This window comes from Lissotriton vulgaris, chromosome 2_1, assembly GCF_964263255.1.
Source record: "Lissotriton vulgaris chromosome 2_1, aLisVul1.2, whole genome shotgun sequence".
NCBI lineage: Eukaryota > Metazoa > Chordata > Amphibia > Caudata > Salamandridae > Lissotriton > Lissotriton vulgaris.
The window spans coordinates 60887591-60910514 of record NC_141687.1 but is presented as its reverse complement, the minus strand read 5'-3'; the positions used below and the strand labels follow the sequence as shown (position 1 = coordinate 60910514).

General features: G+C 47.7%; 1 protein-coding gene across 3 annotated transcripts in view; it reads left to right on the top strand.

Annotated features, from left to right (window-relative positions):
* Positions 1-22924, top strand: part of SLC11A1 (solute carrier family 11 member 1) — a 247802-nt gene that overhangs the window by 163665 nt on the left and 61213 nt on the right. For all 3 annotated transcript variants that reach the window (XM_086954462.1, XM_086954461.1, XM_086954463.1), the window contains exons 9-11: positions 7854-8012; positions 17880-17966; positions 22102-22221. In XM_086954462.1, coding sequence (XP_086810588.1) covers positions 7854-8012; positions 17880-17966; positions 22102-22221 — 366 coding nt within the window. The remainder of the gene's footprint in view (positions 1-7853; positions 8013-17879; positions 17967-22101; positions 22222-22924) is intronic.

Sequence of the window (22924 nt, the reverse complement as noted above, 5' to 3'; positions counted from 1 at the left end):
TCCCACTCATGGTGGAAGGCCGCACGAACCAACTTAGTGTCAGGTTGTGGGAGTGTACCTGTTATGGCTAATGACTCAAGACGGGTGAGATGGCCATATGTCCTGGCCAATTTGTCCACTATGGAGTCCATTAATATGGAGACAGTCAATGCTATTGATGCCATGGCAAAAGTAGACCCGGTAACACCAGACTCTGTCCAAATAACTGATATACATGACACATTCTTCTCTTTGATAAAACCGCACTTTACCAAGCCTTCAAAGACTACCAGAAAAGTACCAATCACAATGGCGACCTGGTTCAACAAACAGTGCAGGGTAGCCAGACTGGAGTTGGGCAGAGCACTCAAAAGCAGGGACAAGGCCTCGATTAGCGCCACTAGGAAATATTATAATGACAGTATCCGCAAGGCCAAGAAGCTGTGGGACGAGGAGTACTGGGAGGAGCTACTCGAGGCTTCAGGGCAAAAGGATTCCAGACTTTTCTGGAAAATTGTGAAATGGGGAAGAGGGGGCGCCCCCAACAATCCCGACAACAATGTCGATGAGGCGTTGTGGGTCGAATATTTTAAACCCCAGTATGCTGAGAGTAGGGATATAATGGCCATTGAACCAATCCCTATGGTATTTTGCAAGGGTGATTTATTTTCAACTAAGGACGCGGAACACGTAATAGCAAGTTTGCAGGGGGGGAAAGCCCCTGGGCTAGATGGAATCCCTTCAGATATTTTTAAACACGACAAGGTCCAGTGGGCAAAATACGCGACCTTGTTGGGAAACGGCCTAGCGAAAGGGGCAAAAATCCCAAATATATGGAAGGGGGCAATAATAATACCGATCTTTAAGAAAGGCGATCGGTCACTCCCGGCAAATTATAGACCAATAAGTTTGCTGGCCACCATGCAAAAAGTAGTGGGGAAGATGCTGGTCGACAAACTCATGGCCTGGGTAGATGACAACAATGCTTTATCCCCCTTCCAGGCAGGATTCAGACGTGCAACCAGTACGGTCGACCAAATTTTTCGTTTCACCATGCTGCGGTGGGGGACTGTACTCCTGGGCAAAGGCAGCCTCTATGTAGCATTTGTAGATCTAAGGGCTGCCTTTGATCTGGTGCTCAGGTGCACGCTGTGGGAGGTTCTGTCCAAAATAGGGGTCCCACCTGATTTGCTTACGCTGATAATGCGTCTGCATGAAAGCAACTATGCAAAGGTCCAGTGGGGGAGGAATGGGGAATCCACCACCAATTTCCCAGTCGAGCGGGGGGTCCGGCAGGGATGTGCAATGGCACCCCTGCTGTTCTCCCTGTTCATTAATGGCATTGTAGACAGGATGATGGACGCAATGGTTGACGCACCTTCGTTAGCGGGCATCAGAGTTCCAATTCTGATGTTCGCTGACGACACTTTGATTGTGTCCAAAACCCCGTCGGGTCTCCAGCGAGCCTTGAACATTTTTGACTCATTCTGTAAAGAACGGGGTCTCGAGGTTAATGTAAATAAAACCAAGTTGATGGCCTTTGGGCAAAAGCGTCAATCTCGACCCAATGTATTTTTGAACAATATCAAATTAGAGTTGGTAAATGTTTTTACATACCTTGGGGTCGAGATTTCAAGTAAACTTGGTTGGTCAAGACACATAGAGAAGGCGGTGTTGAAACACCAGCAGATTTCAGGAGCCCTCAGGGTCGAGCAAGTAAAATCCAAAACCAGGCCTATAAAACCCGTTCTCATGGTTTACGACGCAAAAGCCTTGGGCGCAACCCTTTACGGGGCTGAAGTCTGGGGCTTTGAGAGTCTTACCACCCTTCAAAGATCTGAGAACAGGTTTGTGAGAGGGATAACTAGCCTCCCCCAAAGTACCCCACTGATACCGCTTGGTTTGGATCTAGGTAGAAGATCGCTTAGTGACCGTGCCCGACTGAGGCCTATCCTCTATTGGAGACGGCTATGGACAATCATGGAAATAAGACACTATGCTGAGGGGTTCTTAGCATTAGCCAAATTAGATGTTTTTCGCAAAATCACATGGTTAAAAATGCTAAGGGATATCCTTGCTGAGCTTGGGCTCTCCAAATTATGGGAAAACCCCCTTGGGGAAGTATTCCCTAGTAAATCCAGTATTAAAGAACTATATTGGAACCACATCGATCAGAAACTTTGGAGGAGCGTAACCTCGGAATCCATGGGGGGTAGATTCATGGAAATTAAACAAAGACCTTCCCTAGAAAAGTATTGGGACAGCATAACTGTTCCATTAGACAGGAAATTATTTTTCCAGTTAAGGGCAGGTTCTCTCCCCTTGAGGTGTATGACGTCCAGATGGAGAACTAATAGTGGCTCGTGTTGTCCGTCATGTGGGGCCCCTAATGAAAGCATCGCACACTTTCTTTTTTTATGCGATGCTTATGTAAATCCAAGAAAATCTTGGTTGGCTCCAGTTTGTAGGAACCTCGGTGTCCAAAGTGGTGTTGAGGGGTTGAGAATTATTTGTTCCTCCACTGAAATGTCAATCGTAGTTGGAACTGCTAAATATCTGGGGTGGGCTTGGTCCATAAGGAGGAGGGCTCTATCCTCTAATGTGTTCTGAATTTTACATTTTCCTATGTATGATTTATCCTTGCAGACAACAACTGGGAGATATATATGAATTTTAACTTTAAAATGCGGCTAATATGTATGGTATCAGTTCTTATTGTATAAACTTGGGAATGGTCCGTAACGCGGAGGTTTCTATATTGTAACATGCATTTAGTTTCCGCATATCATGAAAAAGCTATTTTAATTCTAATTGATAACAACTTTTATGCTATGTATTATGTATTTTTAATTATAAATTTATTGTTATAGAATGTTTGAAGTTTTTTAGAAATGTATGTATTTACATGTGTGTGCTTTTATGAGTGTATAACTCGAATAAAGCTTTTTCTACCTACATTGTATATTCAAAGATCTTAGGGCTGTTTAAAAGTCATCAAATGACTCATCATCTTTTTGTGGCCTAGTGTAGAATTTAAATCTATTTAACGCAATATTAGATGTAGGTTCGAACCTCTTTTCCAGTCTGTTTAATGCTTCAACATATACATTCATGTTGTCACCCTCTCCACTTTGTGGCGTAATCTGAGGTAATGCTCTGAATGTTACTTGTCCCTCAGAACCAAATCAGTGAAGCAAAATCTTTTCTTTCCTTTCTGCGCCCAATGCGCTCACCATCTATGGCCTTCATATAGGTGATAAACTCTTTTTTCCATCTAGGCCATGGTATAGGTGGGTCGCCTTCATTTTGATGAAATTTTGCAGGTGGTTCAAACTGCATTATGTTAGAGGTTAAATGTTCAATATTAAAATACTTTTTAATCCAAATGTAGTAATATAAGTCTGCAGTATCAGTTTAATATCTCCATTTGATAAATGAGTTTTGAAGCTAATGCTGTAATACATGCAACTAACGATGGAAATGCATAAGTAAGAATAAAATGTAAACTCACATGTACCAGCGTGGCTCAACTCAGGTTCTTCTAAAATATATCACTCCCCACATGAAACCGAGAATGTGCCCAATAATGTGCTCATAATAATAAAATATATTACACTGAACACATGTCCAGATGCACAGTGGATGCAGTGAATGCTACCAAGGTACAAGCATACAATAGTGTGTAAATTACCATGCAAACACACTTTCCGATGCGTGGTGAGCATTACCTAGGTAGCCACAAAATGGCTGCTTAGTACGTTGCACGCATGAGTCAGCCCGATTCCGTGTGGCGTTGGTGCTTTTGCGTGTTAAGGAATCTTCACTCTCTAGGATTCCCGTAAGAAACGAAGGGGCAGATTAACAAGTCCCTTGCGCCACTTTTGCGTCACTTTTCCCATGTTAAAAGTGATGCAAAAGTGGCGCAAGGGGCTTGTAAATCTGCCCGAAGACTTCTGGATTCTGATGGTCGGCTATGCGTAAGGTAAGAATAGTCTGTGCAGTGTGGAATTTTAAATAATGCGCTCAACGTGTTGAGCACGATGTCCGTAGAATCCAGAAAACTCAAACCCAGATGCTCGCAGTGAAAAGAAAAGAAAATCCCCACCATGCGGTGAGACAAAGGCTCTAAGGAAATAACAATCAAATATTCAGCAGAAACAAAATCAATAAGTGGGTTAAAGAAAAAAAATACTGCGCTCCCGTGCTGTGGAAAGGCAAGAGTAGGTCCAGCTTGTCGCCAATATTAGGAAGATTCTTGAATCAAGATAAAGTTAATAACAAGTTTAATTACAGCACATGCAAAAGGCATCCGACTAGGATGAAGTCCAGATGCAACTGCCTCATCCAAGTGGAACCGTACACCAAGAGAATTCTATACAGAGTGTGGAACACATGTAGAAAATACACAAGTCGCATGCCATTAAAGAAACAGACCAAAATACATTGAACTAAACCAGCACCATAAAATAATACATAAAGGAATTGTAACACATGATCAACAAGTTCAGGTGCATCAACATATCGGTGCAAAAAACACAGTTGATGGACAGAATGTAGAACAATGTCACACATTCACCCCAGTACAAGGATCTGGGCCTAAATCCATCGTTTTTTTGCACCCCACACCACCCTGGGTTAGACACTGGCTATATGCAAATCAGCTCTGACCCTGTGCCTCATGGGAACAGTCCAGTCTGAACTACCAAGCCATGTCTTTCCCAGACCGGAATCAAGCATCCAAGGACCGGTTTCTGGCTATCAGCCTTCATCAGCCTGGATAGCTTGACTCCAGTGGTGTGGAGAGCCTGGGACTCACGTCTGAGTATACCCAGCACACTCGGGGTGAAAATTACAAAAAACACAGTTGATGGACAGAATGTAGAACAATGTCATACATTCACCCCAGTACAAGGATCTGGGCCTAAATCCATCGTTTGGGAAAGACATGGCTTGGTAGTTCGGACTGGACTGTTCCCATGAGGCACAGGGTCAGAGCTGATTTGCATATAGCCAGTGTCTAACTCAGGGTGGTGTGGAGTGCAAAAAAACGATGGATTTAGGCCCAGATCCTTGTACTGAGGTGAATGTATGACATTGTTCTACATTCTGTCCATCAATTGTGTTTTTTGCAATTTTCACCCCGAGTGTGCTGGGTATACTCAGACGTGAGTCCCAGGCTCTCCACACCACAGGAGTCAAGCTATCCAGGCTGATGAAGGCTGATAGCCAGAAACCGGTCCTGGATGCTTGATTCCGGTCTGGGAAAGACATGGCTTGGTAGTTCGGACTGGACTGTTCCCATGAGGCACAGGGTCAGAGCTGATTTGCATATAGCCAGTGTCTAACCCAGGGTGGTGTGGAGTGCAAAAAAACGATGGATTTAGGCCCAGATCCTTGTACTGGGGTGAATGTATGACATTGTTCTACATTCTGTACATCAAAAATGTTGTTTTCAACATATCTGTGCAGCTTCGTTGAACAAGGCACTATCGAAGTGTGCGGGGCAGGCTCTTTGCATTATACCCATCGTAATCTCCAAGGTAACAGCAGCCGTGCGCCCGATTGGTAGGTCGACTGAAGCCAGGATATGTGTCTGGTTGTGGCCCCTCTGTCTGCGAGAAGCTAGACGGTGTGATAGTGACACTGCAAATCTGTGCCCAGTGGTCCCAACTGGTCCCTTTCAGCTTCCACTCTGAGGTTCAGCAGGGTGACCTGTAAGAAGTAGAAGACCCAGCACCACCAGTGAAAGTGCCCCAAGCCACCCTGCTCTGAAGAATTGAGGCTGTGGCTTCGTGGCACTACGTGCCAAAGATAGCGCCTGGCTGCTGAGGTCCCAAAGACCTCATGATCCCATCGGGTGCCTGCATTGCATCCCAGAACAACACCTGAAAGTGTGTTGCCATGGTTGAAGCCCCACACTGAGAGACTTACAGCGGCCTTTGCCCATGGATGCCCCTGTGTGACTGACCTTAAGGGCCAGATGTACGACCGTTTTTTTGCGGTCTCAAAGGGTCATTTGGTCCGTCTGCGACTGCAAAAAACGGATGCACAAAGTGCTAACCCTATTTTGAGAGTTGCTAATCTATTAGCAACTCGCAAAATAGGGTTAGTGACTCGCTATTAGGAAGGGGCGTGCCAAGTGCAAATGCCATGTATGAGTGTTTTGCAACCGCATTTGCTGTAAAAATAAAACTGTTTACCATCTACTTCAAGTAGGTGGTAAAGCATTCGCAAATGGGAAGGGGTCCCCAAGGGACCCCTTCCAGCAATATTTTTCAAGAGCAGGCAGTGGTCCCAGGGACCTCTACCTGCCCTTAAAAAATGAAACAGAAAAGTTTAATTTTTCTTTTTTACATGCATCCCGTTTTCCTTTTATCCCTTTGCCGCGGGGGTAATTCCCCCGCTGTGCTGAGGGGCGGGTGGCGCGCACAGCACCCCGGTGCTCATGATGAACTGAGCTCATCATGACCACGGCCGTTTCTTTAGAACTCTCAGCACAGCAGGGGAATTATCCCCGCGTGTAAGCGCCGGGCGGGTCATGGCGAGGTCAGCTCGCCATGAGCACAGCACAACTGTGGCTCATGACGAGCTGAGCTCGTCATGAGCATGGGAGGGGTTAAGGAAAACGAGCTGCATTTAAAAAAAACTGCTTTATTGACAAGCAGTCCCAGACATGGTGGTCTGCTGACCCCAGCAGGCCACCATCCCTGGGAGTGCTAGCCATTCCCAATGGGGTCGCTAATTGCAACAGCCTCATTAATATTCATGAGGCATGCAATTCCATTGGGAATCGCAAACAGTGTCTGAGACACTGTTGTACATTGAATTTTGGGACTTGCAAATTGTGACTCGCAATTTGCTAGTCGCAAAATTCAATGGTCGTACATCTGGTCCTAAGAGATTTACTGGAGAATCAGGACCAGGTCTGCTAAATCCTCCTGGTGTGCCTGTATCAACGGATGTCAGAGTCTGGAAGAGGGCCAATGCCAGAAGCACTCTCCCCCCTGCGACCTCCTGGAGACTCGCTTTTCGACTAGCAGCTGTCTGCATCCAGCGCGAGTGTCGAGCACCATACGGGGAAGGCTACGTCAATCACCAGTGAACGCACCATCATCAGACAAACCAACGTGGCCCTCGTGCAACACCAGCTGTGTATGGGGAAGAGACTCCAATGGCCCCAATGTCCTTGAGACTGTGTGTGTTAAAAGAAATAGAAGGGAGTGTGCTGAACCTTATTAGAAGCTAAGACACCAATACTGAATGCCCTGAGACTGAGGTGAAAGGCAGTACAGCACCTAGAAGGAGGGGTCCCACTTTTAAGCATCTAAGGCTCGCACCTCTAAATCAGGTATTCTCATGTGAATTGACCCACTTTGAAGCACACAAGACTTACACCTGTGTATCAAATATAGCCATGTGAATACAATGTGCCTTTCACCTGTGAATACAATGTGCAGTATTTCTGCTTCCTACATGACAGGGTACTTGTCTTCTATAAAAAGAAGCACTGGGCTGGACATAGATGTTATTGGATTGTTGGAGGTGGTGAGGGGTGCTGAGCATGAGTACCCACACACTAAGCTCCCTAAGAATCCTGTGATTGTCATTACTTCCGCTGAGAGTCAAGTGCTGAAAGGGTTGTACTTGGCCCAGTTTGCAGAGTCATAATAGGACAGGCCACGGCACAGCAGAGGGAAACAGCCCCAGCCCCCACGGCTGTGGCCCAGTAGCATCTGCCCACCCCGTGGCTTCCAGAACGGAGTGTGAGAGTTCCTAAGTTGGTTGTGGCTTATAATTGATTGATGCGACCACACATACTCAAGACTCATACTGTCAGGATTGCAGCATTAAAGTCTCCCTGCTTGTCTCCACAGACGCGAAATGTGGATCGATCCAGGAAGCAGGAAGTGAAGGAAGCCAACATGTACTTCATGATCGAGGCCAGCATCGCCCTCTTCGTGTCCTTCCTCATCAACCTCTTCGTCATGGCTGTCTTCGCAGAGGCATTCTTCAATAAAACCAATCAAGAAGCGGTAAGTCAAGTTTGGGAGATGTGGTTGCATTTCATAGCAGTAACGATGTAGGGACTTCCAGTGCAGGAGCACTCCCCATAGTCAGAATATGAAATTTTAGATTTTTGTAGTAAGTGTTTGTGGCCATCGCGTGGCGCCATAAAGTTACTGCTTCACCTCACCTAGTGGAAATGCAGAGCTTGTTTCTTAGATGTGCAAGCACTTGAAATAGACCAGATTTTCAGAAACTGTGGGCAGTAGCAGAGGCGCAATTAGAGCCAATTTTCAGGGGGTAACTACAAATTTCGGGGGGGGGGGTAATTCTTCAAGCAATAAGCAGAGTGGAGATGAAGGGGTGAAAACAGAACAAAGCCTCGTTAACAAGTACATGGTCTTTTAAAGACTCGTGAAGTTCTCGGGTGCGGCTGTGTGTGTGCCCGGGAAGCTGTCTCAGCCCGGGCTGACACACACGACGCAGGGCTGAAGCCCTTTGAACCTAATGGGAGTTGCGCGCCTGGCCGCGGTAGTGCTTGTCTCAAGTAGATATCGATGCAGGTGGGCCTACACATGCCCTCAGGGCTTGGCGTCACGGCTGACGGAGCTAGTGTACAGCGATCGCGCGACAATGGGTCCTGCTATTTTTCCGCTTCCTGTAGAAACCAGTTCACACTGCTGCCCTCTACAGGTATTACAGCGACACTCCACGCCTGCAAAGCTAATAGACATTTTGTTAATGTTAACTAGCATATGTTACCATGGTAGAACAGCAGGATTAACTAGGAGATAAACTGTTTACCAGTTCATCATGAGTACCCAATAAGGCATTCGTTTTTGAGGTTGAAGTGTGGGGGGTTTCTTCCTTTTGATAATTGTGTAATCCTTGTAAGTGCACACCTGGTTTGGCTTCTGTGTCTGGCCTGATATTTTTCTTATGCTCACTACAAAAGTCATCATTACGCTTTCTATCATTTATTTCCACACATTTATTTAATACAAAGCGATTGCCCCGTGGTGTCTCACGTGTGTGGCACTAATGCGGCACCAGAAACATTTTAGACCTGTTTCTCCCTTGTTTTGTGAGTTACACATGATTAAGCCCTGTGACGTAATTTAAGCTAGTAAAATGGGTCCCCAAGGACAAATGAAAATGCCATACACCGAACCTACAAAAGAGGAGTCTTTCAACCTAATAATGAAAGGAGCTGTAGGAGAGTAGGGTCTGCAATCCTATGATCACCCAGATTTTTTGCTTTTGTTTCACTGGTTTACGACTTTCCCTGGCTGTGGGCCTGCCAATCAGACCCACAGCCTAGCTGTTCTCTCACTAAATTGACATGTGTACCTTAGGTGCATTATCCAATTGGAACTGGGCCACCTTATCAGACCCTGTAACTCAGGGCATAGGTGTACCCAGGGCCTACCAGGGGCTGAAGCATGTATTATGCCACCCCTGGATGGCCATCTAAAACTGACACAACTGGCTGCACGACAGCTGGGGCAAGGTGGTGTAATCACCCTTTGCTTTAGATATAGTATACCTATATCTAACCCTAAAAATGGACACACAGATTCCTATCAGTCACTCCTATGGCAGGCCTTGACAATCCTGAAGGCAGAGTGCTTGGAATCGTGTGAAATGGTGCTCTGGCATGAGCTGAGCCCGTTTGCAGCTTGCGGAACCAAGTCCTAATAGCTGTTCCATGATAACGCATACCATATACTCTTAAGTGCATTATAATCCTCGCGGTTAAATGCTATCTTTGGTATTGCCTTATTAAAACATGTCGAGTAAGGTGTCATACGAATTGGAATACTAACCCCTCGCCAATTCTGGCGACGGGGTTAGCATTCCACCCTTCTAGTGGGACACGACATGTATGTAACTGTGAACCCCGGTTAAAGTTAAACGAAGCCTCAGCTCCACAAAATGGATGCTGCCACCACAGACACGAGTCTGACCTCCTGCTGCTGGGAGTCCTTCCAGCGAGGAGAGCTTGGACAAAGGGTTTCCTGTCAGGGGCGGTGCTAGCACCATCCCAGACAGGGTTTTGTGTATCCTGGGTAGGCAAGGCTTTACAGGAAGGTGACTGCTGAGTGGCACCCCGGTGCTCACTACGCATCTGCCGGCTAGAACCAGTTCCAGGGGCACACCAGCCCCTGGCCTGGGGAAAGTCCGGCATGGGAGAGGGGTGTAACCACCCCCCTTCCTGGTCCCACCCCTAGGGCAGGACCTAGTTGCGTACCCACCCCTTTCTTTAGGATAAAGGCAGGAGCGGGGACCCTTCCAAATTAGATCATCTTTGGAATCAAGACACAACTTTCTTCGAAAGGACTTCAAGATTTCTTCTTCAAGATTCTCCCTTGTGACTAAGGAGTAGTCACCCTGCATCCGCAGGCACCATCTTAAGAACACTGCGGTCTGCTGCAAGTCCTTCCTCCGGAATCCGACTGCCCAGCTCGACGAGACCCGGATTCCCTGGCACCTCTGATCTCTACCCACCTCTACAGCAAAGCTGAGAACCGTGGGTGCGACGAGACCTCGAGGGACCGGCCATCTTCAAGACTGCACGACTTCTTTCCAGCACGACCGCCGAGGGAACCTCTGGTGAGTGCTTTGGGGTCCGAGAAGCCCCGACCCTGAGCAGCTCCAGCACCGAAGTTCAGCCCCCCAGCATCTCCACGATCTGCGTGGGGCCCTTCTGCTTTTTGCTGCTCACCACGTTGTTTGGCTACTAGCCCGCTGGCTTGTGGCCTTCTTAACGACGCCCGACGCCATCACTGCTGCTGGTCTGGTTGCTCCAGACTGGCCCTTGCTCCCTTCCAAAAGAGGAGCACCCCGGACCCTCCTGGTCCACTCCAGACGCCATTTTGAGTCCACCGCGTGGGCTTGAATTAGCCAAGACTTGTTGCCCCAATCCTGGGTCCAGCGACGTCGACAGCTTCATCCATCGTGGGACAGCTCGCACCTCCATCCTGGTCGCCGACAACGCCTCCTGGTCCGTGAGATCTGCAGAGCACAGCGTCGCCCACTCACCTAGTCGAGGTGACTACCATCCGGTGCCCTCCTGGTGCCACCTGACTACTGGCTAGTAGTCACGAACTTGGTCCCCTCTGCTTTCAGGTGTCATCTATCTTCGAGATCCAGGCTTGGATCACTTCGAACTCTCTTCACTGGTCGCCTGCCAGCATCTTTTCCTTCAGGCTCCTGGTTCGTCTACGAGGATTCCCGACGTCTTTTGAGACCTATGCAGCTGCAGCCCCTGGGCTAGGTAACTTCGGCATTTCGGTGCCCCAGCATAGCCTCACTATCCAAGGGTCAGGATCCGCTTTCGTTTTCCTCCTACCAGGTCGGGTTCGCCCGAGAACACTAACTTTGTGAAATCTAGCTACCATAGACTTTGTCCCGCATCCCGCGTGAGAGTGCACACTCTGCACCCGAGTCCCCTAGGCCTCCTACTAGTAATCTGAAGGTTCAGTAACGTAGTCCTAGCGATTCCAAAGCCTATTAGTACAGTACTTACCTGCTAGTAATTTCGCATTCCACTTCCATAGTATATGGTTTGTCGTGCCCCTCGGGCACTTATGTATATTGTGCTAACTTAAGTATTTTCGTAAGAGTTTTGTTTTGTGCTTAGTACCCTGTCCTCATAAAGAGTACAGGGCTGTTGTGATTCTAATAAATACACTGTTTATTTTCATAACACTTGTGTGGTGTCCTTTCACTTGGTGTTCAAGGGGTATATGTGATGGTATAACAGCTGGCTTAACACGCCCTCTAGAGTTTAGCCCGAAGACTGCTCGTATCCACGCTACTAGGATAGCTGGTCTATAAGGTTGACTTACAACCAATCACCATAAGGGTTGTTTGGACTGATACAAAGTGCTCACTAGAATAGTGAACATTACATATCAGGCCAACTTCTCACAGGAGCTAGCACTGACAAATCGACCAGCAGAGGAACAAAAGGGAGATTCTGCGGTCAGTGTGGTGATGTTTTTCCCCTCTCAGAAATAGGCGCAGCAAAGGTCAAAAGATGTGAGGCCTGTGGAGAGCTGAATCAGTTTGAAAAGGCGGGCAGATCGGCACGGGCTGCCAAGCCCTCAGAAAAAAAGGTAGCCACTGCAAAAGACTTTCAAAACAACAACTCCAGTGTCAAACACATGCATGATGATGTTTAGGAAGATGAAGAAGCAGCACACGTTGTCTACACAATAGAACCAAGGAAGAGTAAAGGGGGCCATAGGAAGGCAGATGATAATGGGTCAAATCAACACTGGTCCCTCCATCAACATCATGACCAAGAGTCAATTTGAATAGTTAACATCAAAGTCGACATTCAAAATGACCAAAGTGAGAGTTTTTGTGTGTGCGAATCTCCACGCTGTTGGCCCTCTGTGGGGTCTTCCACACTATATTGCACCACAACGAGCACTCAGTGACCAGGTTTACGTCACGCAAGAAGAGGACTGTACCCTTTTGAGCTGTAAAACAGCAGAACAATTACAGCTTTTCTGTTTCACCTACAACGTACACGTTAATGATCTATACTCTGCTCTGCTAGAATTCCAAGATCTATTTGAAGGGATTGGCTGTTTGAGAAGCAAGATGGCAAAACTTTACATTGACCATCAATTCAACCAGTCACAGGAGATATCAAAGGGTTGCCTTCCATTTCAGGACCAAGGTAGAGCAAGAACTGTGGAAACTCTGGGAGGCAAAAGTCATTAAAAAATTTTGAAAGACCCACTCTCTGAATCTCACCCCTTGTGGTCTTTTGTAAACTTTGTCAGTCAGACATAGTGAGAATCTGCGTCAACATGCGACTCCTGAATGTTGCAATCAAATGTGAATGACACCTGACCGCAACAGTGGAGATGAGGTCAATGGCCCCCAGTGCTCCTCCGACTGCGGCACCACCAGCTGCTTTTGTGCCCCCATTCTCTACGCAGCTGGTGCTTCGCCAAAACAAAACACTGCATTTTGGTTTCTCTTGTGCTGCTGAAGTCTTTTAAAGTACCATCAGGGAGGTGCTAATGAATCTTTGAAGTGATAAGCGTAAGTGAAAACAGACTAGTGCATGCCACCACTATTGAGAAACACCACAACTACCTTAGAAGCTTCTTGAAAAGTCTAGCACATGTGGTTCCTACTTTCAGACATAGGTTTTTTGGATGCTAGTTCCCTGCTCAAGGTATCACCCGTGGTCCAGCAAAAGTGACAGAAATGTAAACAGCCCTGCCACCCTCATCTGTATCAGAAGCACATAGTTTCCCTGGAATGTTGACATACTATGGCAGATTTATACACAACCTCTCAGCCCTGATAGAGCTTTGAGAGAACTCACCAAGTCATCACCACAGTTACAATGGGGCGATGCTCAGAAAAAAGCACTGCAAGGTACAAAAGAATCCCTATCAAAGGAGACCACCTACAAGTATTTTGACTCCTCGCAGGAAACTGAACTGTCAGCAGACGCCAGCCACACAGGACATGGGGTGTTGCTGTCACAAACAGCTATGTGGTGAATAAGCCCCAATTGTGTTTGCAAGCAGAGGGTTAACACCAACGAAGCAAAGGTACTCATACATTAGTAAGTAAGTAAAAGGTTTATAAAGCGCTCGATTGCCGAGGCGTCTTTGTGCTGGGGTAGCAGAGATATGAGATGAAACCAGAAAAGGTCAGATCATCACTGAGTAGGGAAGAGCCAGGTTTTCAATAAGCCCTGGAATTGTGAACGGACAGGTTGAGATCTAATGTTCAGAGGCAGCTTGTTCCAGAGCTTAGAAGCTAGATCGGAGAGGCATCTGCCTCCCCATTTTCCCTTCTTGATTTTAGGGACATTAACCAGTGCTGATTGGCTGATCTCAGTGAGGGACCAGGGGTGTGCCATTGGAATAGTTTGCGATATTCAGTTGGTCCACCTCCATATAGGGTTTTATGGACCAGATATAATGCCTTGAATTCCATCCGCTCCTTAACTCGGGGCCAGTGGAGATTCCTAATAGCCCCAGATATATGATTATATTTAGGGATGTTCAATAAGGTTCGGGCTGCAGAGTTCTGCCATGATCGCAGTTTGGTTAATTGCCGTTTATCAACCCGTAGGTAAAGGGCATTGCAATAGTCAATACTAGATAAAATTAGTGCTACCACAACCGTTTTCCTCAACTCCAGTGGGAGAACAGGCAAAATCTTCCGCAGTATCTTTATAGTGAAATTGCAGGTCGAGGTTACCAGGTTGATCTGCCCCGCAAAGCTGAGCTGAGCATCACATACAACACCCAGGTTACTCATTTTGGCCACTGGTAATGGACAGACTCCTGCCACAGCCGGCCACCAAACAGAGTTCCAGATGGGAGGACCAGTGCCAAACTCCAAACCCTCTGTCTTCTGAGTATTTAATTTTAGATAGTTACGGTGCATCCATTGTATGATGTGGTCAAGAAGACAACTGTGGAACCTGCCCGATGGCGTATCGTCCGTGGAGGATATGGAAATTATATTTTGTATATGGTCGGTGTACGATTCAAGCGAGAAACCGTGGTCTTTGACTAGTTTAGCCAATGGAGTCACATATACCTTGAACAATGTGGGCGAAAACCCGGACCCCTGTGGTACTCCAAAAGGGAGGTAATATTTATCTGACTTAAGATTATCCCAGCAAACAGTTCTCTGCCTGTCAAGAAGGAGGTGAGGAGGGCAGACGCGGTGTCCCGAATCCCAATTGCCATTAGCCGTTGCGTAAGTACTGAGTGATTAACCGTGTCGAATACGGCAGATAGGTCAACTAGGATAAGGATAGCCTTGCCACCCCTGTCAATCTGCCATCAGATTTCCTCCGCGGCCATGACTAATGCAGGCTCAGTGGAATGGCCAGAACGGAAGCCATGTTGAGTGCTGTCAAGTAGATTTTTGGAGTTACGATGACGTAAGGACCTTAACTCGGAGACAGAAACGGAATGAGGAATGCAGTGTCAAATGCAAATCCAAAAAGCCGACAGAGGTTCCTGGAGCTCTAGTACTTCTGAAAGAAAGGCACCCTGGCAGCAAGTTTGGACTCCCTTTTAAAACAGTGAACTGTGGTAAAAATGTGCTTAACGCAAGTCATAGCCCAGAAGGGGACAGTGACCGTCACAAGAAATGTCACTATTCAAGAAATGGAGAGGAGAGCTGTTGTCTGAGGGTGAGTGGTCCTGCTTCCACCCAAGGCTGGTGCTGCTGAAGCAACAGATCACTACAGTTGGAGGCCACGTTGTCTAGTTGCTAAGATTTGATTCTTTAATGTTTGAATTGCTTTTTTATTTAACTGAGTCTCTCCATCTCTTCTAGCGATACCTTGTTTGTGGATGTCACTCAAAAGTTAATGAAGGAGTCTTTGAAAGCCATAGTTGCCTTTTAATGCAGACTTTCAAAGTCTGAAAGAAAGTGAGGAAAGAGTCACTAGTAAAAGGCCCCTAGCACTAGTGAAAGGCCTTGTTTGAAAGACCAGAAGCGGTCACTTTTTCCAGCCAGCAGCATATACGTGGACCCACGAGGGCCCGTCCATGCACTGGCGAGCGTCCACCTTGGCCCACTCTCAGCATGGCACCAACGGCATAGCCAGTGTGTCGCAGATCTGAGTGCATGGAAGGAAATGGGCCCCCTAGCTGCTGTTTGAATTCTGAAATACAGTAATAACTAGGGTTCAATTGGCCCCTCAGCCCTCTGGGCCTCAGTGCGGTTGCACCTGCTGCACTAAACGAAGCCAGGCCCCCGACTGACAGAGAAGGATCCTCAGTGCATGCCCATTGCTTCTTCTACCTGATTGCGGCATGCTTTAAGTTCGCTAACTGGTGCCTTTTGTGGTTTGAAATGGAAAAGGATGTAACCACGGCTTCAAGTGAGATAAAAAATGTGTGTGTATGTGGTGGAGGCTGAAGGGCCTCTAAATGGGGCATGCACTATGTCATTTAGGGTGTGGCCTAAACATTTAAACTAAGGGCCTCATTTGTAATGAACTGACTCATCTGCATAGATGCGTCAGTTTCCTTGCGCCAACACCAAATGTCCTTGCGCCACCATGGATGCGCTGTATTTACAATACAGTGCTCCATGGCGCAAGGATTAACAGATGCGTCAGAAATTCTGACGCATCTGTTGACTCAAACGTGATGCATCGCTGGAGTTGCTCATGAAAGTGACGCAACTCCATCACCAACCCGCTTTACATCAATTCAGTAAAACACATCACAACGCTGCACTGAACTGTGAGAACACTGGAGCGGTGCACTCCCAAATGAATATGACTTCAATAATGAAGCTCGATCAGTTTCTTTGTTGCAAAAATATAAAACTCTTTATTTTCAACATCCATAGGGTTTGCGCAATGCATCAGCCAACACGTTTCGTTCAAAAGGTTGAACTTCGTCAGGGCGAGTGTGATAGATGGTGAATACAACTATTGTAGCTGTGGTCCAATACACTACTAAGGCCCTTATCAAAGAGGCCCACACAGCATCAAGCAGTCTAGAGATCTACAACATCAGACATTTATCCAGACCGGGGTCCGGACCAGACCAGGCCCGTGGACCCATCCATTAGCAGCACTATATTTGCTGTATTCACCATCTATCACACTCGCCCTGACGAAGTTCAACCTTTTGAACGAAACACGTTGGCTGATGCATTGCATTGGCGCTGAAACAGGAGATGGGGCTGAAACTGATCGAGCTTCGTTATTGACGTCATATTCATTTGGAGTGCACCGCTCCAGTGTTCTCATAATTCTGTATATCTGTTTGGCAGTTGGCATCCCACAACGGCGGGTGCAGGAGCAGAGGGTGCACATCGACTCTCATTTTATTACTAACGCATTACTTGGGGATCACACATAGGAAGTGCGATAACTGGAGTCCGCCGTTGGGTCTCTATTCTATGCTGCACTTAACTGTGCTTACTGTCCAGCCACTCCCCTCTATGCGCAGGAAAACAGTAAATACTTTATCACAAGCAAACAGATTATCTGAAGAAAAGCCCCTCCCACTTATAACACTAATAAATATGCACATTGAATTTCTTTGCCAGCCCCCCTGAGCCATACCACATACTACTGATAATAAAATGCTTGCACAATACTTGCCACATTGCTGATATGGAGGGTCAAGGCCCCACAGTCACCCATGATGTTGTCGGCCAGATAAGTGGCACATATGCATTGGGACATGTTCTAAGATGGCGGCTTCCTTCTGGGACAGATAAGGCATATATAACACGACCAGTCTGTCTTCAGTATACAGCTTTCATTATTTGTATACGTAGATATCTGCTTCACAAATCAGCTCAAAGCACTGCACAGCAAGCCTCGTAAAATCAGGGATTTGTTTGGCTACTTACCAATAAACTTTAACCATACATATGTTTATACCAAGCATGCTATTACAATGCAACATTTCGTTGTAAAGGCATGCGTGGTAAAGGCATATGCGTGGTAAAGGTTTTCGTTGTGGAGGCATGCGTGCTAAAGACTCACGCATTGTAATGAGGCATAATATCAGCATGCGTTGTCATGGCATTCATTATTCCCTCATACAACCAGGAACTAAATCACTGGCATGAATTACTATAACATGTTATACATCTATTGTTCAGAAATTGAATCACTGCTTTTGCCAGTAAAGTTAGGGGCATGAATACAGGGCCCGATAGGGACCCGTTTCAATGTTCATTTTAAATTTCTACCTGGACTGTGACCCAGAGAGACCTGACCCACTTAAAGCCCTGGTGTAACTGCACCGCCATTGGATGGAGAGGCATCAGCTCTAAAACTCAACAAGGCCCTGGTTTTGATGTTGTTTGACAAGAGGGTCATTGACTGAATAGTAACACATTGTCGCTCTTTCCTCCTCCAGCATGACATGTGCCTGAACAGCTCCAGCCCCCACAAAGGGGTCTTCCCACCCACCAATGAAACACTCTCAGTGGATATCTATAAAGGGGTAGGTACTTCCTTGGATAGAGCCACAGAAAAGCAAATACAACCATCGAACGCTAAACTCAGGTACAGCAAAATGACATTCTGTGCTGTACGGTCATCTCTTCTCTCTGTCCAAACCTCTATGGTCATCTCTCCTGTGGGCCCACCCCTCTATGGCCATCTCTGCAGCCTCGATACCTCTCTGTGGTCATCTCTGCAGTCTAGACACCTTCCTGTGAACACTTCAATCTGAATACTTCTCTCTGGTCACCTTCACTTCCAAAATACCTCTCTCTGGTCAAGTCTTCTATCCAGACACCGCTTGATGGTCATCTCTTTTGTCTGTACACCCCTCTATGGTCATCTTTTCTGTCTGTCCACCTCTCAATGGCCATCTCTCCTGTCTGACCTCAACTATGGTCACCTCTTTTGTCTGTCCACCCCTCTATGGTCATCTCTTCTGTCTGTCCACCTCTCTATGGTCATTTCTCTTGTCTGTCCTCCTCTATGGTCATCTCTTTGGTCTGTCCACCCCTCTATGGTCATCTCTTCTGTCTGTCCACCTCTCTGTGGTCATCTCTCCTGTCTGTCCTCCTCTATGGTCATCTCTTCTGTCTGTCCACCCCTCTATGGTCATCTCTTATGTCCGTCCACCTCTCTATGGTCATCTCTCCTGTCTGTCCTCCTCTATGGTCATCGCTTCAGTCTGGACGCCTCTCTGTGGTCATCTCTGCAGTCTAGGCACCTCTCTGTAGATAGATCTGTCTGAATACTTATCTCTAGTCACCTCCCTCCACTACGAGACACAGCTCTCTGGTCACATCTTCTATCCAGATACCTTTCTATGGTCATCTCTTCTGTCTGTCCACCTCTCTGTGGGCATCTCTTCTGTCTGTCCACCTCTCTATGGTTATCTCTTCTGTCTGTCCACCTCTCTGCGGTCATCTCTTCTGTCTGTCCACCTCTCTATGGTTATCTCTTCTGTCTGACCACCTCTCTTTGGTCATCTCTTCTGTCTGCCCACCTCTCTTTGGTCATCTCTTCTGTCTGTCCACCTCTCTGTGGTCATCTCTTCTGTCTGTCCACCTCTCTGTGGACTAGATGCTTGTCTCTGAACATTTGTCCCTGGTCCCCTCCGCTGCTCAGACTCCTTTTAATGGTCACTTCTTCTATCCAGGCATCTTTCCATGTTCTTCTCTTCTGTCTGGACAACTCTCTCTGGTCACCCTTCTGTGTGGACACCTGGCTTTGGTCACCTCTCCTGTCTAGTTGCCTCTGCATCATCATCTCTAAATGGTCACCTCTCCTGTCTGGGCACATCTGTGTTTTTTACCTCCTCTACATGGAGGCTTCTCTATGACCACCTATCTCTGGCCTCCTTTTCTCTCTGGTGACCTCTGACTGGTCCCTCCCTCCATCTGGTCCTCTATGTCTAGTTGCCCCTCCTGCTAAAATCCCCTTCTCTGCATCCAACTGTTTGTTCTTCTGGTGTCTTCTGGCCTCTACTCATCTCAAATGGTCACCCCTTTCCTCTGCTCATCACTTCATCTCTGTGAGGGGGAGCAACCTTTACAACAAAGGTTTTACAACACGGTACTGTTACCACGCAACTTTTACAACGCAAGTTGTTACAACGACTTGCGCTGGGGGGCGCTCCAGGATAGTAAATAATTTAATTTACTATCCAACTCCTTCCCAACTATCCACGGGGATTGGAGTTGGAATAGTAAATTAAAATATTTACTATCCAGCACCCCCCAACGCAAGTCGTTGTAACGACTTGCGTTGTAAAAGTTGTGTAGTAACGGCACGCGTTGTAAAAGTACGCGTTGTAACATCGTACATCCCTCTGTGAGTCTCTCAGTTAGTCTCAGCTTCTCTTTGCTGGCCACCTGTTCTCTCTCCTCCTCGCCTCTTCTCATTGTTAGCCCCCTCCTCCCCCTGCTGATTATCACTAATATCTCTCTGATAGCCATAGCAGCGCACCTTTTCTCTCTGTGGTCACCTCTTCTTTCTGTGGCCCTGTTCACCTTTACATCTAGACTTCTCATTGTTGATGATTTCTTCCCTCTGGACCACCTCTTCTATCGTGGCATTATTACTACTCCCTCGTGGTCACCTCTTCCCCTTCGGGCCAGCTTTTCTCATTATTGGTCCTGTCCTCTCTCTCGTGTCACCTCTTCTCTCTTTCTGTCACCTCTGTTCTCTGCTGGTCACCTCCTTGGTCTCCTCATCTCTCTGCTAGTCATCTCGGATCCCTGCTGGTCACCTCCTGTCTCTGCTGGTCATCTCCTGCCTCTGCTGGTCACCCCATCTCTCTGCTGGTCACCTCCCATCTCTGCTGGTCATCTACTGTCTCTGCTGGTCACCTCACCTCTCTGCTGGCCACATCATCTCTCCGCTGGTTACCTCCCATCTCTGCTGGTCATCTCCTGTCTCTGCTGGTCACCTCCTGCTTCTGCTGGTCTCTTCATCTCTCTGCTGGTCACCTCCTGTCTCTGCTGGTCACCCCATCTCTCTGCTGGTCACTGCCTGTCTCTGACGGTCACCTCCTGTCTCTGCTGGTCCTCTCAGCTCTTTGCTGGTCACCTCCTGTCTCTGATGGTCACCTCGCCTCTTTGCTGACCACCTCATCTCTCCGAAGGTCACTTTACTTCTCTGCTAGTCTCCTCCTGTCGCTGATGGTCACATCATCTCTCTGTTGGTCACCTCCTGCCTCTGCTGGTCTCTTCATCTCTCTGCTGGTCACCTCCTGCCTCTGCTGGTCTCTTCATCTCTCTGCTGGTCACCTCCTGTCTCTGCTGGTCGCCCCATCTCTCTGCTGGTCACTGCCTGTCTCTGACGGCCACCTCCTGTCTCTGCTGGTCCTCTCAGTCAGTTCTTTGCTGGTCACCTCCTGTCTCTGATGGTCATCTCCTGCCTCTGCTGGTCACCCCATTTCTCTGCTGGTCACCTCCCATCTCTGCTGGTCATCTACTGTCTCTGCTGGTCACCTCACCTCTCTGCTGGCCACATCATCTCTCCGCTGGTTACCTCCCATCTCTGCTGGTCATCTCCTGTCTCTGCTGGTTACCTCCTGCCTCTGCTGGTCACCCCATCTCTCTGCTGGTCACCCCATCTCTCTGCTGGTCACCTCCGATCTCTGCTGGTCACCTCCTGCCTCTGCTGGTCTCTTCATCTCTCTGCTAGTCACCTCCTGCCTCTGCTGGTCTCTTCATCTCTCTGCTGGTCACCTCCTGTCTCTGCTGGTCGCCCCATCTCTCTACTGGTCACTGCCTGTCTCTGACGGTCACCTCCTGTCTCTGCTGCTCCTCTCAGCTCTTTGCTGGTCACCTCCTGTCTCTGATGGTCACCTCACCTCTTTGCTGACCACCTCATCTCTCCGAAGGTCACTTTACTTCTCTGCTAGTCTCCTCCTGTCTCTGATGGTCACATCATCTCTCTGTTGGTCACCTCCTGCCTCTGCTGGTCACCTCATGTCTCTGCTGGTCACCTCCTCTCTCTGCTGGTCACCTCATCTCTTTGCTGGTCACCTCATCTCTCTGCTGGTCACCTCATGTCTCTGCTGGTTACCTCATCTCTCTGCTGGTCACCTCATCTCTCTGCTGGTCACCTCATGTCTCCTCTGCTGGTCACCTCCTCTCTCTGCTGGTCATCCCAGCTCTTTGCTGCCCACCTCATATCTATGCTGGTCACCTCCTGTCTCTGCTGGTCACCTCATGTCTCTGCTGGTCACCTCATCTCTCTGCTGGTCACCTCCCGTCTCTGCTGGTCACCTCCTGCCAATACTGGTCACCTCATATCTCTGCCGGTCACCTCATGTCTCTGCTGGTCACCTCATCTTTCTGCTGGTCACCTCATCTCTCTGCTGGTTACTTCATGTCTCTGCTGGTCACCTCCTGTCTCTGCTGGTCATCTCAGCTCTTTGCTAGTCACCTCCTGTCTCTGCTGGTCACCTCATATCTCTGCCGGTCACCTCATGTGTCTGCTGGCCACCTCATCTTTCTGCTGGTCACCTCATCTCTCTGCTGGTTACTTCATGTCTCTGCTGGTCACCTCATGTCTCTGCTGGTCACCTCTAGTCATTCCATGCCTCTTTTCTCGCTACGAAGTTGTGGGTCACTCCGGTAACGTCACTGTTTCCTTCCCATGTGCAGGGTGTTATTCTGGGGTGTGTCTTCGGCCCAGCTGCCCTCTACATCTGGGCAGTTGGAATCCTAGCTGCGGGTCAAAGTTCAACAATGACCGGTACCTACGCGGGTCAGTTTGTCATGGAGGTGAGAGAATTCCAGAGATGTGTTGCTAACATGCATTTTATAAGTTATTTATATTTGCGTCAATATTGTTGCAACGGGGATTCCTAACTGTCATCTAGGCACTACACTAGCGCTACACATAAGAATGTCAGTGAACCCTCCTGCTTTGATCATTGGCGCTGTAACAGGAGATGGGGCAGCACTCTCTCCGCAAGGTGCCTAAGGCTAAACCGAACTGAATGTTTGCAGAGCCATAACATATATTAATCTCCATATCATGACGGCACAATTGACTTCATCCCATAATACATTAGGCTTAAATTACAAGGTACAGCCATTTTACATTTGCGAACCTATGTCCAATCGGGGCAAGATGGGCTGATACGCCATTGGCGAAGTGCACAATCACTCAATCAATCAATTAGGGAATTGTGAAGTGCAGCTACTCACCCGTGAAGGTCTTAAGGCGCATGGGGGGGCGGCTACGATGAGTGCTGAGGGTCATCCGAAGAGCCAGGTCTGAGGTCCTTCCTGAACTGGTGCAGAGTGGGGCCTTGCCGGAGGTGGCGGGGGAGGTCATTCCAGGCCTTGGCTGCGAGGTAGGAGAAGGACTTTCCTCCTGTTCTGGTCTTGTAGATGCGTGGGATGCACAGTGCTATTAATAATAACAATTAGAAATAATAAACAGCTGCCGGCTCCACCTCTCAAGGGTATGAAGCATTTT